Here is a 17,009-nt window from a genome sequence, read left to right on the forward strand (position 1 = left end):
ATTTTTCAGGTAGATATGCTCCTTTCACATGTAGTAAGGAATTGATAAGATGGCGATCGTGAACCAAACTTTCCCTCCCGATGTCCCTAAATAGGAACAAAAGTCTAATCTGGATAGCCGAGCCGGCTATACTTCAAACTCCCAAAAAGTCTTTCATTAGTAGAGGCATCATCCTGGAATCGAATATTCTTTGCATTCAACTAAGTCCAGGATTTTCACCCTTTTCTCTCTGAAGCCACAAAGTAGCAAAGCAACTTATCAACACATCGATGTAACACGATAATCTGCCGCTTACAGTATGGTGCGGGATACAAGCCGCTATAACGATCATTTTTGATCTGACCCTGTAATTCCTTAGCCTCATTTGACAAGCAACAAAGACTTTTCGAACATTAGGCTTGGGAATGGCCTCAAATAGTCATTTCTATTATGCAATGGCTTCTTCTACTTATTTTCACCCGCGGCTTCATCATCCCTCTTGACTCACAGGATGACATCGACAAGACTCGTATACTTATACGCGAAGTAGAGAAACCGATGATGCTAAACCAAGCCAAGGTCGCTACATCTTGTGATGTCACTATACCTCAACTCCAGGGCAGTGTGTCAATACTGTCTTCTGCGGACGTAACGATGTGTATACACCACTGCTCCGTGTATCCCTATAGGGGCTGTGAATCACCCCCGTCCACCGGAACAAACAATCACAGTGACTCTGCTACTGGCCCAAAATAGTAGCGTCGATGAGGTAGACGTGCTATAGAACATAGAAGGAGTCACAAACCTTAATCAGGGGGAAGTATAAAAGCTCCCCCGTTACTTGCAAGCTCAAAATCGACTCTTTCCCTCCTTCAACTACCTCCTCCGTTACTTACTACGCTTGAAGTTCATTCAAAAAACACACTTCTAGCTATCCTTCTTGCTCTTGCTTTGCTCTTGCAAGCTTCTGTCTATCTACTCTTCACTTCCTCTCACATCAAACAAAACCATCCTCTTTTTACGACCAATAACAGTCAAAATGGACAAGATTGTCTCCTTTTCCAACTGGCTCAAGGTCGTCAAGACCAAGAATCAGCCAACTACCTCTATGTATGCCTCCCAGACCAATAACAACGACCACAAGCCGCCGAAGAAAAAGCAGAAGGTCTCACATAACCACCCTCTTTTTGTTGTTGATGGTGCCGTCGAGCAGACTCCGACCCAAGACAAAGAACAAAACATCTGTGTTAGTGAGGGTGAAGTGGTTGAAATGATGGGCATTGATGATTATGACTTCGGTGCTCCGTTGAAGAGAGTGCCTACGCCTTATCCCAAGAAGAACAAGGATCAGTATGATGATGATAACGAGGATGAGCATGAGCAGTGATTGAATGATGTAACTTGCCTCTTTCGAGGTATCTCTATGATGTATTGCTCTTGGTTGATTTGGTGTTTGAAGCGATATTCTTTGTCTTTTGATACCATATCTTCTAGTATGATGATGTTCAGTTGGCGTGATATTTGTGATGTTTTCATTTGAGTTTTGGATTTATTCCCTGAACTAAGTTGCGTGTGTTGGTTTTGAATTTATTAGTGTGGTTTCCACTCTCTCCTTGTGTGTAGTAACCTGTAGTAACTCGTAGGGGAAGTGGATGGTGGATGTCGTGAAGCAGATGTTCCTTCCCGTTTAGTTTAGCCATCCCAACGACTTGTCTCTCGAACAATCGGCAGTCTTCGCATCTCCATATTTGCCGGTATGTGAATAATTGTTCGAATAAATGCATTCAATCATCTCATAATGCTGCTTCACACGCTGCTATACATCATTTCACAAACAGCGAGCTAATGCCCCCTAAAGCAGAAGCTCCGACCATAACACGCCATAGCATATGAAACCCATCTACAAGCATCAGTTTCTGAGATCTGCCCTGCTGCGATAAAGAGGATCCGCCTGCTTGAACATCAAAATTCATGCTTCCCTCTGCACCCTCCTCCCTAAACATTCGATTCAAGATGATCGCTCCGCTCACAGGGACAGCAATACACATCCCCCACGTCCGCAGAAGAGAATACATGAGGATGCATGATGCTGGGTAGTGCTCATTATCTCTGCTTGGCTGGCGTATATAGTGGACGCCTCGATGGTACCCGGATATAAGCAAGGAGTGACCCATGCCTCCACCAAGCAAGATAAAAACCCATGCTTGAGGTGGAGTGCTGACGTCTAGGATAATGAAGAAGCCTGTCGCGAGGACACTGCAAAACCATCCGATCCGGACCATCCAGGGAAAGGCGCTCGGGTCTCGCAGCAGTCTCACCTTTTCTGTCAGAATAAGTGCTAATAATGCTGGACTGACGACGGTGAGGAGGCTGAGCCCTTCGAATGCAGACGATAAGTCTTGAACCAGTCTTAGATACAAGGCACAGTTGACGAGATGGCAGGATAACTATTGCAAGTCAGTAGTGTTTTCTCCATTACCATACGCTGATGGCTTACCAAAAATCCGTGCAGCAAGCTACCTAGGTACAACATAGACCTTGCGATGTCGCTGAATACTGCCGAAGAGAAAAGCGGGTGGATAGACCACAGACTCTCGTACAGGACTAAGACGATGATCGAGGCTGCCCCAGTACCAAGAACTACCAGTACGTGCCAGTTACTCCACTCATATAGTATCCCGCCCCAATTGATGCCTATGAGAAGGCAACCCATTCCCATAAAGGTCAACACGGCACCTTGCCAATCAAGCTCGCACACCTTGCACTTTGCGATACGCTTGTAGGTCCGCAACTCAACTGCGAACGGAATGACCAAGAGCCCCAGTGCGCAGAAGACGAAACTGGTTTAAAAGGTCCAGACAGCATGGTTGACAAGCACCCCACCGAAGATAAGGCCAACAATAGCCCCGACCGCTCGAGCCTGCAAGGCATAACCAGTAAATCGGGCCTGGTGGGGACATGGGATGACTTCATCTATCATCAATAGGGAGGTCGTGATTGCTCCTCCACAGCCTACGCCTTGAACAAACCGCCCTGGAACTAGACAAGCTAGGCTCATCGAACCACTACAGACCCCCGTTCCCACTGTAGCGAGCACAGCGGCTCCAAGGGCAATAGGCCCTACCCCGAAAATGGCTGCGAGCATGGCAGAGAATGGCTGACTTGCCGCACTAGCCAGAATATATGATGCCTCAATCCATAGCGTGCTTCCAAGTGGCTGTTCAGAGGTGGCTAATGAATTCTATCCATATCAGGTGATCAGCCGCTTAGACGGGGACGGACATATTCAACACACATACTGTTATCATAGGAAGCAGTACGGTCGCGTTGAACGCATCCATTGTCAACAATAAAGACACGCAGGTCAGGACAAGCCATTCTTTAACACCGGGTTTCCATTCCGCGGCCAGGTTCGCCGTGGCATTGTGGCGCAGGTGCTCTGCACTAGCAACCTCGACCAGGTTCTGAGAACTAGCACAGTTGCAAAGTTGCGACTCCAGGCCATCCTTCGCATGGCTGAATTCAATATATTCAACTCCCATAGGGAATAGTACCGCAGGTCTCTCGCGGACACGCTGGACTCTTTCCACGGAGGAATACGCTGCTCAAATAGGACTTCAAACTAGGCTATCATCGTTCTGGAAGGGGTCTGCTACAGCACTTGGAAAGGGCAGATGGTGAAAGTACGAAATGCAAGGGGCAGGGCACAGACCGCGTGGTAGAGGCACATGTTCCTGGGGAGATACAGGCACCAAACATGGATATGGAGATGAGAGCTGGTTACTGGGCAGCTATGACGATTGGCTCTGCACAACTATGATACACGAGCTGCCTGATTGGTGGTCCTTACATTCCTTCCGTCCTGGAAGCCCAATGTCCAACTCTGGCCACTGGGGCAAAGGGTCTGCCGCGCAATGACTGGTATGTGGGCTCTGGCCTCGGTGACTTAACCCCGGAGCAGTGATCTAATGAGCGCTGTAAAAGAGTGGCTCCATGCCATCCCAGAAAAACACTTCCTTCACGTGAATGCATGTAACCAATCTCTCTATAGTCGAGCAGGAAGCACATAGCCTCCGATGTCTGCAATGAATTTCATTGCTTTCGCCATGAAATCCGCAACATCTTGACCTAGCCATGACGGGAGCAATGCCATCCTCGTCGACTCCATCTCCCTGAGAAATCTTCCAGCAACCTAGCACATAAACCCCTTAGTGCGACTGTACATCACAATCACTCCTGCTATTCGGTGCACTCACCAGCATACAAGAGCCCCTCCGGGCCGTATCCATCCCGACCTGCTCAATAACCTCCGCCACCCGTTCAGGAGTGTTCGCCTCGAGCCCAGCATCCTGCCAGCTTTGAGACAAACCAGCCGTCATTCTAGTTGGGGTCATGAATGGTGCAACGGCATTAACACGGATGCCATACTTCTGCGCCGTCACTTGCGACGCCCGAAGCAATCCCACAACACCATGCTTGGAAGCCACATAAGCTGTGACACCCGTGCCTCCAAAATAACCCGACGTAGAAGCCAACAGCACAATTGATCCGTTCTTCTTCTCCTTCTCTTTCATGTGATACATCGCCAATCGCAGGGCTTCACCCCATTAGCACCTCACACCCTAGAGCACAAAAGAAGAAAAGAAAGGCATTCATACTATTCAAAGTCCCCATCAGATTAACATCCACCACCCTCCTTGCCTCCAAACTCTCCCTCAACTCCCCCGTCTCCTCATCAACATCATCCAAATCTAGAACAGGCGTAGACTCCATCATCCCCGCATTCGCAACCACCACATCCACGCCGCCGTATTTCTGTGCAATCGTTCTGAATAGATGTGTCATTCGGCTCCAGTCCAGGATGTTAGCGGGGAGAAAGACTGCCTTTTCCGGGTGCGGGAATGTACTCTGAATCAAGGACTCAGTGGCCTCTTGGTGAGTGGGCAGATCAGTGAGGATTATGGTACTGGAGGGGTGGAGGGTGTTGAAATGCCGGGATGTGGCGAGGCCAATGCCCCCGGCGGCGCCGGTTATGAGGATTGTTTTGGGTTGGGTCATTGTATAGTTGTTACTTGGAGGTGTGGTTGGGCTGGGTTGAGTAAGTATGATTACAGTAGTTATAGAGTAAGTAAATGGTGTGATGAGGCAGGAGAGGGGATGATGAGGAGATGCGGGGTTATCGGTTATTAGTAGTGGTTTTACGCACGCCATTATGGAAAGGGGGGTTATATCTACTCATGAATCTTGTGTCCGATTAAGTATAATGTTTGTTTGGATTCCTATATTCGAGATATGGTGCACAATTTCCTCTGGTTCGCTTCAAGTATGCCAGTTTGTATATACTATCAATTAGTACGAATGCCATCGATATTCCTTAACAATATGGCAACAACACCAAAACATCTATCGGGTATATACAATTAATTAATTAATTAATCACTCATGCCTCGTCAATCAATCAATCAATTAATCCATCTTATCGCGTGACGGCGGTCTCGAAAGCCGGGATACCTCCGCCGAAGACTTAGCACTATGCGCTGTGCTTATAGCATGGAACGAGAAGTCCAGCTCGCCTACTAGGGCTTTGACGTCCCTATATCATACGAATAACGCTCGTTAGCGGTCTCATCCCAACAAATGATAATAGACAAGCCCACTCACCTCATCAATCTCTCCACATCACCCACGATGCAGCGTGTCGAGATCTGCAGCACGGAAAACGTAGCGAATCCTGGCTCCGCGATGTGTCGCAGACTCAGAATGTCTTTGTCTAGTGCCTCCAGACGCTTGGAGAAACCATATGGACGAGGTGCTTTTAGATACGGAGGCAGCGGTTGACGATTTGTTATGCTTGCGGATAAAAGACATAGTAAGGTAGTGATCTCGTGGGTTGTGACGCGGGCGCTGGCGACTAGTCTCTTGAAGTCGTGGAGCCAGGCGGAGTCGGACTCGTCATCGCCGTCGAGTTGGAGGAGGGTGTCGGAGGCGTAGCCTAGAAGACTGAGGTAGCTTACGATGCTGGTGGTAGTTAGTATTTGGGCTTTCACGATGTGCAGTGAGGGGATAGTGGATGGTGTGGGATACGCACTTCTCAATGCAAGTTATGATACTATTGTACCGTTTTTTGGGAAACCGACCGCCGATGGCGACTTCCCAGTTCAGAAAGCCGGCATACGTGCGGAGGTTGTTCAGCATTAGCATTTGCTTTGAGAACACCTTATTACGCGCCTTCAGGAGCCGGCGACCCGATGATGTCTTCAGTGCCAGATCACCCTCATCGCCACGCATGCGCGCAGACACGGTCTCGTGGATAACGGAGTAGTAATTGGCTAGGAGGTACAAGGAGGCTCCCAAACTCTGGCGTAGGACAGAGTGTTCCGAGATCGGATAGGGGAAGAATGTCCAGATAAAGGCCACGGCTATACCAGCGCTCACAGTGGCCAGTCGGTACGGGCCCAGGAGGTAGATGGGATAGTACTGCTGTCCATTGGAAGCGGCCACCTGCTCTCCAATCTTACGCACCTCGAGCTCATACCCCACGATCATCGAGGTAGAGATGATGGTGATGATTCCAATTATACGGAAGCGGAAAATCTTGATCGGTACGTAGAAAACGCACGTCAAGAAGATGAAGAAAAATACGATAATTCCAGGGGTCTTCTGCCCCGGGATATACCATGCCAAAAGACTGAGCACCATGGCCAGGACCGTACCGAGGAGACGGAGAACGAAGCCGAATATGCTTTGCCCGGATGTGGGCGACATACTGAGGTTGACCATGATCATGGCCCAAACGAATCTCTGCTTGACGAAGAAGTCCTGCGTGTCATGAAGGAAAGAAACCACGGCGACGGTCATCGTGGCACATGCAACTCGGAAGCCATAGGCCGATTCGGGCGAACGCAATGCTGTGGGTATGAGGCGAATCTTGTCACCGATTTTCTGCAACATATTCTCCGGTGGCAGGTGTTCCGGATCCTTTCGGTGCTTATAAGCCTCGCCCAACTGAAGAATATTGTTCTGTGAGTTGATGTCGCCACCTAAGTTGTCATCCTCATGTGAATCCTCCGCCTTAAAAGCGCTAATAAGCCATTTCAGCAAACGCTTTGAACCAGGAATTACGAGGCGCTTCCGTGCGAGCTTCCCACTTGCGACCTTCTCGTCCGCAAACTGGATGAAATCATAGACAACATGGCCAGTTGATTCGAGCAGCTGCTCCACCTATGATACAGTCAGCATCAGTCGACATGAAGTATGAGAACAAGCTTACATAGAGAATCAAGTATAGCTGCCGTCGGCTCCTGTCTCGGCCGACTCCAAACTTATCATCAGGAATATCGTCTACATCCAAATGTACAGATGATGGGTGCTCGAAAAAGTCAGGTGGCAGGATGATTCCCTTCTCTTCGCTCCAAGTTCGCAAGGCAACCCGCTTGGCGTACTTGAAGTTGCGAAGCTTTTTCTCGTAATACTCGCCGAAGCCTTTCTCGCCCGGTTTCGGACTAGCTGTTGCCTCGACATCTTCCGACTCTTTGCCCGCATTCGATGGTTTTGGTGGCTTGGTTAGCTCAAGCTGAAGAGAAACATGATGTAGACCCTCATCAATGGTATGGATCATTGAGCTGAAAGGATCATGAACTGCTCTCATGATCTCGTTCCACTCCTGTCTGACCCTCTGGCGTACCTGGTCAGGGATCTCTGTTTCGGTCATGTCGATGGGCTGGTTCCATTTATTGTAGTCAGATAGGCGCTGGAATATGTCAACAACAAAGCTTAACCCGACTACGGGTATCATGGTCTGGCGCAGGTGTCGGAAGATGGCTTGGAGATCGTCTGGCCCAAGCTTCCCAATTGCAACTTCGCGCTTTGCGAATGTCAGATCCCCATGGATTTTTGCATGAAGGTCTGTGACTTTCTGACAGGCTGTACGGATAGCCTGCGCCTCCGGGCTATACACCTTGCCCTTATCGGTGACCTTCTCTACAGTCGAATCGTACGTCTCTGCCCTTCCGAACATGTCGTCCTTTTCCAACGTCTCAAAATAGGCTGTGTGCGCATTGAGGGCAGCACGCAGAGCGCCGATGTAGCCTGCCATCTGCTTAAAGACTATGCCTCTAGTACTCTTTGGAAGTATGAACAATGAGACACCCGTTGCCACACCTAATCCGGTCAGACATGCTTCGAGCAATTTCTTGACGAGCGCAATCGCAGCAGCCATGGTCCCAAGCCTAGAAGCATACACAAATGCAACATTGGCAACGATCGAATAGATAATCACAGGGAACTGAAACTGCTGAAACTTGGCTCGAAAAGTGTGAACCAGGTAGATCTCAAAGAACAACCAAACACCACTGACGGCAGCAGCAGACGAGTTGTATGCTGTGCTTCCGTCGGCGGCGGCAGAGGCAGACTCGGAGTGTTCTCGTGCCTTGACGCACGAGTACATCATGAGTAGAGCAACAGCGGATGCAACACAGACAGCTAACACGTCGAGGACCATCATCTGAATGAACTTGGCCCGAGGCATGATTGAGAACCCCAAGACGGAAATGATGGCCACTAAATATCCGACAGTATTGAATAGCGATGCCACAGCATCCGCTTGGTAGCTTTATTTTGTTTGTTAGTCTGGAATAGAAAGCACAGGTTTGTGGCTGGGCTCACATAGCTACACAAATTGTTGGTGCAAGGGCACCCCTGCGAAATCAATCAATACGAGCTCAACAATTGAGAGACACAGAACATACTTCATCATGAGAAGCAGAGTCGGCATATCCAGTTCCAAGCTCTTCCAAGCCCTTTTCAGCTTGCTGAAGAGCTTCCATTCGCGGTTCCGTCGTCCATCATCTTCGCCGGGTAAGACCCGAGAGGAAGACTGGTCCGAGTCGACCTGAGCTGCCATCGTGAAATGTACACCTACCCACGACAAAGTTCCTCTCGCTCGATCTCACCCCTTAATGTCAGATAGGATCGATCCAAAAATCCGGGGCTCGAGCCGGCCCCTCATCCACGGCCTCACTTCCCCAGACCACGTGATCCGATCGGCGACGCCAAATGCAACTCGGCTAAACTCTCGCAGAGTGCAGGTTGAACGCCTATTGGACTGGGCGAGGGGGAGGAAGCAGATAGTTGCGTAAGCTGGAATATCTCCGGCAACGATTTGTGTGGCAGCGGGGGATTTTCGCTTCGCTCTTGCTTCGGCAAAGGAAGAAAAGAGTCAAGAGAGGGAGAAGTTTAAACTTCGCGACAGTCGAAATAGTGGCGATCGGCCGCCGACTTTCCCAAGTGGATCCTTGGGCCGTCTGCCAAGAGCACAACCAGTTTTTACACCGAGTCGGTGATTTGCTGCATTCTGTTTACCGATAAGCTAAGTGTGCTCGTTGTTGAATGGGTCACTTTTCCAGAGGATGTAGAGTGTAGCGAGGATGAGAGCAGCTCTTCTAGCTTTAAGTGAGATTCAAGGCTCGGATCTCGGTAACTAGACGGCTCCAGACTAAACGGAGATGCCGCGTGGTGCCTGGATTTGGCTGGAATGACTGGAACTGCCCAGATGCTTGGTGGATGGACCCACTGCCATGCAGGAATCGACATCATTATGCTGGAAGTAGTTGAACTGTTGAGGAGTTGATCAACAGTCACGTCTGGTGTTTGACAGACAAATAAATGGGGAGGTGAACTGGCCTACTCCACTGGAAAAGGGCGCAGAAGATAAGAGAGAAGGTGAGTGCTTTTTCTTGAGCTAAGAGAGACCCAGTGTGAGCTTCAATCTTCGTGTGGAAAGCAGAGATCATGACAGTCGAGACAGGTGACCTGGAAGGAACTCCTACTCCAATCCTAGCTCAAGAATTAGTCGAAACAAGAAGCACTATCGAAAGTCGTTCTTTTATGTTAGCCTCCCGATAGTCGAGCGGTGGCTCATCACGACTGTTTGTCTCCACAATCTTCAATAGCATTGTGGGTACGAATCCCTTCGAGGGGATTTGTTTTTTAAATCCATTCTTTTTGCTCCTTTTTGCCAGTTGCCGTTCCCCTGATTTATCGCGTGTATATGATTTCAAAAATCTTGGTAGTAGGATCTATCTGATAGCGATACTGCAACAATGCGTCATATGCCATATCCATTGACAACTATTTACATACAGTACGATTATCTATTCTATGAACTCTAGTACTCAGGCCACTCAGGATCAACCTGCTCTTTCCAGGCACGAAATCCTCCCCGAATATCAGCCACGACCCTCTTCCCTCCTTGATCCAATCCCAGCTCTTTCAGTTTCTTAACAGCTACTTGGGAGTCATTGCCCAGTCGACACACCACATATACGGGATCGGTAGACTGCGATGACGCCACGTCCGGCGGCACCCATGAAGGCAACGCGGGCACACCATCAGCCAACGAGTCACCGTTACTCATAGAACTCGACGCAGAAGCCAGGATCGTGGATATCGGGATATTGACGCTATTCTCCAGACTGCAAATGTCGTACTGGACCTTCTCTCTGACGTCGATGATCGTCGGTTCCTTTTCCTCCTTGTCATGATGCCTTGTGCGATACTCGAGCGGCGTGATACGCTCTTCGGGAGAGAGCAAGTTCTCTGGACCTGTGGTCCCACAGAAGAAGATGTAGTCGGTAGAGCCAGAGCGGACAGTATCCACCGTGACGCTGGCCTCGGCAGAGCACACCGCGCAATTTGGCCGACGAGAGCGAAGTTTGATCGTGCGGAAGAGAGGTGTAGAATATGCGGAAAAGATATGCAATGATGGCGGTGGGGGTGTAGTTGTTTCATCCGCAGTAATGACCTTGATCGCTTCTAGAGCCTGCAGAACGCCCATTGTTCCCACCACGGGGCCCACGATACCCCCATCCGCGCAGCTTGTGACAGTATTCGCCGGGGGCGGCTTCGGAAACACACAGCGGTAGCAAGGACCTCCGGTCTTGTCGCCCGCAGGTCGGGGAGGGTTGTTCAATACCATTAGTTGACCTTCTGTGCGAAGTGCAGAGGCCGACACCAGTGGTTTACCCAGGAGCACCGCAGTATCCGAGATGAGATATCGAGTCGCAGGGTTGTCCGTGCAATCGAGAATCAGGTCGTAGTTGCTGAAGATCTCTGGGGCAGCTTCAGGCGCTAGATGCTCCCTGTGAGCGATGTACTTGGAGTGAGGGTTCAGCCTAAAATTAGCAGTCCAAAGTCAGCATACTGCAGGAGTGATACATGAATACCAAGAACAGGTATTGACTCACTCCTTCAAGTACTCAATAGCACTGTCCACCTTGAGCTTCCCAATATTCCTGGTCCGATGTAATACCTGACGGTGAAGGTTCGAAGACTCCACGGCATCTCCATCCACAAGTCCCAGAGTACCAACGCCAGCTCCCGCAAGATACAAAGCTGCCGGGCATCCCAATCCACCAGCTCCTACAATCAACACTTTCGCCGACCGGAGTTTCAGCTGCCCTGAGTTGCGAACGCAACATCAGCAATCCTAGATCTCCCAAATCTAGACGTATTTTACTAACCTTGTATCCCTAGCTGCGGCACAATCATCTGCCTTCCATAGCGTCTATACTCTTCGTCTAGGAGAGGCCATCTCCTCTCAGATCCTCCTTCAGCATCCGCTGCATTCTGGTTGTGGCTCGCGGCAGCCTGTTCTGCAATTTCGAGCTCACGCTTCAGGTCGGCAAGTTTGGCTTCAGTAGCAGCAATCTGCGTGCGCAAAGATGCGCACGTTTGTTCGAGCCCGTTCATGGACAGAGAAATTGTCTATGAATCTCGAAACCACAATCCCTGTCTGAGGTATGCTCCGGCATGCCTGACGGAGGCGCACCCCGCTCGGAAGACTTTCTCCATCCATCTTATCGGGCTATCTGGGGCTAAACCTTTTCTGGCCATCCTGTTGACACCTGAATTGTAAGGCTAGTAGAACAGGTGCCGCCTGATAGTCTACTGCATCTTCCACATTAACAAAACCGAAAGGTTTCACTTTATTACGACTATATAATGATGAATACAAACACCAAAACCGGATGGAGGTACTCTACCCTACACATCCACAGAGACTATGACACACATTCTACCTAACTATCCACTTTTAAGTGTCGCTTGAGCTTATTACGGACGAGTGTCTGCTGCTCAAATACATATGCCATCCCTATCAGCTTTTCTTCACTCCATTTCTGTCCCAAGAAGCTGATGCCAAAAGGAACACCGGGAGCACGCTGGATCAGGTCGCCGCGGGTGTTGTATTCAACTGGTGTGCCATCTGGATATGCTCCCAGGGGAACAGTGATACCTGGGGTACCAACAACAGCGGGGATATCGAATCCTACAAGAGTAGGCAGAATGACAGCGTCGAGGTTATCACGAGAAAGAGCCCCTAATAGCCCACCTTCCCCTCCGAAATAAAGAGTCTCTTTATACAGGGACCAAAAGCCCGGAGATGTGTTGTCTATGCCCAAGGCGATCGTTTGATCCCACACCTCCGTGTCGCGTGACGGGTAACCCTCGAATGCGTTATGCTGGGTGAACTTCCTAATATCCTCAAGGCTATGAATATTATTCGGGTTCCGCTCCAATTCTCCCAGATAATCCTTGATGTTCGTCGAAAAGTCAGCAGCCACAACCATGGCCGGTTTCAGGCTGCCATAAAAGTCACTGTACGCTGTGAAGTTCGCATTATCCACAACGGTAGCGCCTGCAGCGCTTATTACGATGACTGCTTTTTCGAATGCCGCAACTATCGGAGCACCTGCGGGACCCAAGTATTCAATGACATTTCGAGGGATGCCAATTCGCTTGCCTTGTAGCCCCGAAGGCTTGCAAGCTGCCAAGTAGTCGGGCAACTTTGCTGCAAATGGTGAAGCCGAGGTATAATTATCCTTGTCATCTGGACCAGAAATGGCTTGCAACAACATGGCTGCGTCTTTGACTGTCCGAGCCAAGGGTCCAATGGTGTCCTGGCGCTCGCTAAGAGGAATGACCATATAGCGTGAGGTAAGTCCAACTGTTGGCTTGATCCCGACAATGTTGTTTCTTTCGCTTGGAAGCAGTATACTCCCACTGGTCTGGTTCTCCCACAGTCAATACCTATTTCAATCAAAAGCAGGGCAATATTCGACGTACCTCAGTTCCCAGGGCAAACATAGTGAGCCCCAGATCAGTCGCAACAGCACTACCACTCGAACTTCCATTTGGGTCCTGGTCAGGATAGTATGCTCCAAGCGTATAGCCACGTCGCGCATTCCAACCGTTTGACGAGTTTACCGAACGAAAATTGGCCCATTCTGACATGCTAGTCTTGCCCAATATAACCAGGCCACTATCCCTGAGCTTCGCCGCCACAGTTGAATCAGCAGGAACCTTAGCTCCAACAAGTGCCCAGGAGCCAGCTAGAAGATTGTCAGCCAATGCATGGGCCTGATTAGGATTAAGGGAAGTACCTGCTGTTTGCATTTTATCTTTCGTGCCGATCATGTCTTTGAGCAAGACTGGCAGGCCATGCAACGGACTACAACAGTCAATTAGCCACCCACCCAGTAGCATAGATGGAGCAACTTACCCTCGGATATACCCCTGATCCCTCTCGCGGTCGAGCTGTTTTGCTATACTCAGCGCATCGGGGTTCAACTCGAGAACCGTGCCAAATTGCACATCAATCTCACTAATTCGAGCAATATGCGCCTGTAACCGTCAGTATCTCTACAGACACACCGCATGCATTACAATACTGAATCGGGAAAGGAGAGCCACAAACCTTGACCAAATCAACACTATTGAAGCACTTTTTCGTGATACCATGTTGAAGTTGCTCCGCCGTTGCTTCAATCAGCCGTGGGATCCGACAGTCTTTCGCGCTGTGTGAAGCCGCGTCCGCCAGCGTAAGAAAATGTAACAGGAACAGAGTCGCAAAGCCCCAGTATAGCCGGTCAAGCAACATTTCTGAGGGCTAGTCAATGTTTTTGATGATCAGAATGAGGTTATAAGACAAGAGGTCAATCGTTGCAGATTTTATAGAAAAGTAGATGGAATTCTGTCACTCTCTCGCTCACCTTAATATACTAAGCTGGCCTATTATTCACCGCAACTTGACACCGTAATGAGACACTATCAAAAGCTTTATTATCGATGATTAACTGAAGCAGGGGCGAAGTAAAAGGAAAAGGAAGGGACAACTGGCCGTCAGCTCAGCCTCAAGGCTGAGTCAACGAGCGAAGTTAGTAACAAACCATTATAGTTGAATGGCAGGATCACTCTGTTTTTGCTTATTTCCGCTAACTTTAATTTAACATCTGCAGTACTCCGTACTCATCGTTTACCTTCAATTAAGATAGATGAGTTGTCGACCTGTCAGAACCTAATATCTGTATAATTTCCTCGTCACACAAAAAAAAGCCCCCCAATTTATGTGAAGATGCTAAACTCAAAACAACTACACTACATCCCTAATCTTGCAAGATAACCACCCAACAAGAAAAAGGAAAAGCACAACCTGTGCCATCGGCATCAACAATTTCCACATGTCTCAGCCCAACACGAACACATCTAAGAATAGCACTATCCCTTCTATCTCGGAGTAGTTAGGGTTAAGCGAGGAAAATAGTGACGAAGCAAATAATCAAATAATAGCAGTGGCAAAGCCTATTCAGAAGTTTATTTCAATTGCCAGTCAATAGCGGATGTGTGGTATTATCTGGGACATTGGTTGCAGAACTGGGTGCTACCTAGTCTTGATACTATTCTCCCGGTTGAGTATTGGATTCGGTCTAGCTATAATCTCGTGTCTGAGACACTATTGAGAAAGGCTCTCTCTATTCAGTGGATTATTGTGGTCAATAAGATCATTATCAGCTATCCGAGATTATATCGTCTGGATATCGATGGCTTACTTGTAACCGTACTACTACTCACTTATGATTTTTGGAGAGAGACTCGGTGCCCCGTTGTTTGATGCTTGTCCCTTACACGGGGCGTTAGTCTTGATGGATGTCCTAGTATGTCCACCACTGACTGTCCTTGTGTGGTTTCTACATCAGGAGGTGGCTGGGTCTACCGTAGCTGGAAGTGAAATTTTCCAGATCATACCCAACTGGATTACAAACACAAGTCTATCAGAACAATCAATTTAGTGGACGAAGGAAGAGGAAAGTAAAACATGCATAGTATCACACAACATCAGTTTAGCCGGTGATAGAATCATCTCGAGATCCTAATAAACAAAACCCGCATCTATGAAGACCGATATATAAGCCCCCGCCATCTAACATCTAGATCTATGCTAATTTGCCCAACTTTAAACCATTCTGTCATACCCAAAGACGGGTGGTTGATTTCATTCATACAAGGACCGATCTAGCCCAGCTAGACCTTGTCCTGCTCATGGCGAACACGCTCGGTTTCCTCATCCACGTCCTCGATGTGAGAGGAGCCGCGCTTGTGCATGGTATGTTCCACCGCAGCACGGCGGTCGGCCTCATTGACAGCACCGAAGAGGATGTCCATATCCTCAAGACTGCGGCCCTTGGTCTCCTTGGCGAAGACAATGACGAAGACACACATGGCAACGCAGAAGATACCAAACATGAGGAATGTGCGCCAGCCGATGTTGTGGACGGCTTTGGGGGTGATTTCAGTGACGACGAAACTCCAGAGCCACTGGGATGTGGCTGCCAGACCGACACCGTATGAACGTAGCCGGGTTGGGAAGATCTGTCAGGCCTGTTAGAGGGTTTGTGTCAAAGTGGATTCCAGAAACGGTATTCTTACCTCGCTCACATACACCCAGGGGGTAGGGCCCCAGGAAGCCGAATAGCCGATCACGTAGAGATAGATCATGACCACCATGGCGATAGAAGCCTGGGAGACGCCACTGGCGCTTGTGTCGGGCGGGTGCGTAGCCAATACAGCGCCAATGATGAACATCATGCTGGCCATCCAAATGGATCCGCCAACCAGACTGAGCTTACGGCCCCAACGGTCGATACCAACAAATAGGAAGATAGCCGTCGCGACAACCTTCACAGTTCCGTAGACGCCAGTAGCAAAAAGAGACGAGTTAGTCGCGCTAAGCCCGATAGTTTGGAAGATCTCAGGAGCGTAGTAACCGATCGAATTGGTACCCGTGAATTGTTGTGAAAGCATGAGAGTGAAGGCGAAACCGAAGCGTTTGAGGTTACTCGGCTGGATAAACTCTTTGTAAGTCAGCCCTTCGGTGGCTGCTACCTCTTCATCGATGGCTGCTCGGATCTCAGCAAACTCTTTCTGAATCTCCTCGCTATCAGGGGACTCGTTCCTGATGTATGCGAGTGACTGAAGAGCTTCTTCATGGCGTCCTTTGCCAGCCAGCCAACGAGGAGACTCTTTGAGGAAGAAAAGGCCGAGTAGCATAAGACCGCCAGGAATAAGCTGGACAGCGACTGGGACACGCCATTGCTTCGTGCTTGACGGAATGTGCAGGGAGACACCATAGTCCAGCCAATAGGCAAAGGTGCTTCCAATGACCAGGAACTCCTGGAACATCCCAGCAACTCGGCCTCGAATGCTTGGGGGGCAGTTCTCGCTCACGAACACAGGCGTGATACTGGACATTCCACCAATTCCCAAGCCCGCTATGACACGGCCACCATAGATCTGTCCAATGTGATGCTTCGATGCAACTTGAACAGCTGCTCCAATGAGAAATATGACGGTGAAGATCATCAGTGCATAGCGTCGGCCAATGCGCTCGTTAAGGGGGGCAGCGAAGATGGCACCGAAGAAGCAGCCCGCAGTCAGCAAGGATACGACATTGGATGAGATTTCGGAGCTCTTGGAGGACGCAAAACCAGAAGAGCCAGTAGGTATCCCAAAATCTTCCTTGAAGCTGGTCAGGGAAAGAACACTTCCCATAACACCCGTATCATAGCCTAATAGTCATCAGGCGTTAGTTCAAAGAGCGTATTCCGATTCCCGAGTGCATACATACCGAAAAGAAGTGACCCCGAGTAGGCCACTGCTGTGAGGAGGTAAACACGATAGTTCTTGAGGAGACTCAT

The 17,009-nt window shown here is 49.3% G+C and overlaps 8 protein-coding genes across 8 annotated transcripts; 2 read left to right on the forward strand and 6 right to left on the reverse strand.

The window, feature by feature from the left end:
• Positions 1-1,018: 1,018 nt before the first annotated feature.
• BDQ94DRAFT_166228 (uncharacterized protein) lies at positions 1,019-1,366 on the forward strand (the record flags this gene model as incomplete). Its single annotated transcript, XM_026770492.1, has 1 exon — positions 1,019-1,366. One exon carries the CDS (start codon positions 1,019-1,021, stop codon positions 1,364-1,366), a length of 348 nt encoding a protein of 115 aa, XP_026631023.1.
• Positions 1,367-2,824: 1,458 nt separating this feature from the next.
• BDQ94DRAFT_166229 (major facilitator superfamily domain-containing protein) lies at positions 2,825-3,521 on the reverse strand (the record flags this gene model as incomplete). The annotated part of the gene is made up of 2 exons (XM_026770493.1): positions 2,825-3,220; positions 3,279-3,521. 2 exons carry the CDS (start codon positions 3,519-3,521, stop codon positions 2,825-2,827), a joined length of 639 nt encoding a protein of 212 aa, XP_026631024.1.
• Positions 3,522-4,024: 503 nt separating this feature from the next.
• Positions 4,025-5,037, reverse strand: BDQ94DRAFT_166230 (short chain dehydrogenase/reductase; the record flags this gene model as incomplete). Its single annotated transcript, XM_026770494.1, has 3 exons — positions 4,025-4,171; positions 4,236-4,576; positions 4,638-5,037. 3 exons carry the CDS (start codon positions 5,035-5,037, stop codon positions 4,025-4,027), a joined length of 888 nt encoding a protein of 295 aa, XP_026631025.1.
• Positions 5,038-5,445: 408 nt separating this feature from the next.
• BDQ94DRAFT_166231 (uncharacterized protein) lies at positions 5,446-8,881 on the reverse strand (the record flags this gene model as incomplete). The annotated part of the gene is made up of 6 exons (XM_026770495.1): positions 5,446-5,572; positions 5,641-5,997; positions 6,068-7,200; positions 7,250-8,588; positions 8,644-8,676; positions 8,727-8,881. 6 exons carry the CDS (start codon positions 8,879-8,881, stop codon positions 5,446-5,448), a joined length of 3,144 nt encoding a protein of 1,047 aa, XP_026631026.1.
• On the forward strand, positions 8,745-9,362 carry BDQ94DRAFT_135478 (uncharacterized protein). The gene has a single exon (XM_026764675.1). The coding sequence runs from the start codon at positions 8,937-8,939 to the stop codon at positions 9,114-9,116; it is 180 nt and encodes a 59-aa protein (XP_026631027.1). The 5' UTR covers positions 8,745-8,936; the 3' UTR covers positions 9,117-9,362.
• Positions 9,363-10,066: 704 nt separating this feature from the next.
• Positions 10,067-11,783, reverse strand: BDQ94DRAFT_135479 (HesA/MoeB/ThiF family protein). Its single transcript, XM_026764676.1, has 3 exons — positions 11,499-11,783; positions 11,223-11,436; positions 10,067-11,150 (listed from the first exon to the last, which is right to left on the reverse strand). Exons 1-3 carry the CDS (start codon positions 11,725-11,727, stop codon positions 10,145-10,147), a joined length of 1,449 nt encoding a protein of 482 aa, XP_026631028.1. The 5' UTR covers positions 11,728-11,783; the 3' UTR covers positions 10,067-10,144.
• A 273-nt stretch (positions 11,784-12,056) lies between these two features.
• Positions 12,057-13,915, reverse strand: BDQ94DRAFT_166233 (putative amidase; the record flags this gene model as incomplete). Its single annotated transcript, XM_026770496.1, has 5 exons — positions 12,057-13,043; positions 13,102-13,367; positions 13,419-13,486; positions 13,538-13,659; positions 13,733-13,915. The coding sequence occupies 5 exons, from the start codon at positions 13,913-13,915 to the stop codon at positions 12,057-12,059; spliced, it is 1,626 nt and encodes a 541-aa protein (XP_026631029.1).
• A 1,282-nt stretch (positions 13,916-15,197) lies between these two features.
• On the reverse strand, positions 15,198-17,009 carry BDQ94DRAFT_181403 (sugar porter family MFS transporter; the record flags this gene model as incomplete). The annotated part of the gene is made up of 3 exons (XM_026773877.1): positions 15,198-15,684; positions 15,742-16,880; positions 16,940-17,009. The coding sequence occupies 3 exons, from the start codon at positions 17,007-17,009 to the stop codon at positions 15,337-15,339; spliced, it is 1,557 nt and encodes a 518-aa protein (XP_026631030.1). The 3' UTR covers positions 15,198-15,336.

The sequence above is a fragment of the Aspergillus welwitschiae genome, assembly GCF_003344945.1.
Source record: "Aspergillus welwitschiae strain CBS 139.54b unplaced genomic scaffold BDQ94scaffold_3, whole genome shotgun sequence".
NCBI lineage: Eukaryota > Fungi > Ascomycota > Eurotiomycetes > Eurotiales > Aspergillaceae > Aspergillus > Aspergillus welwitschiae.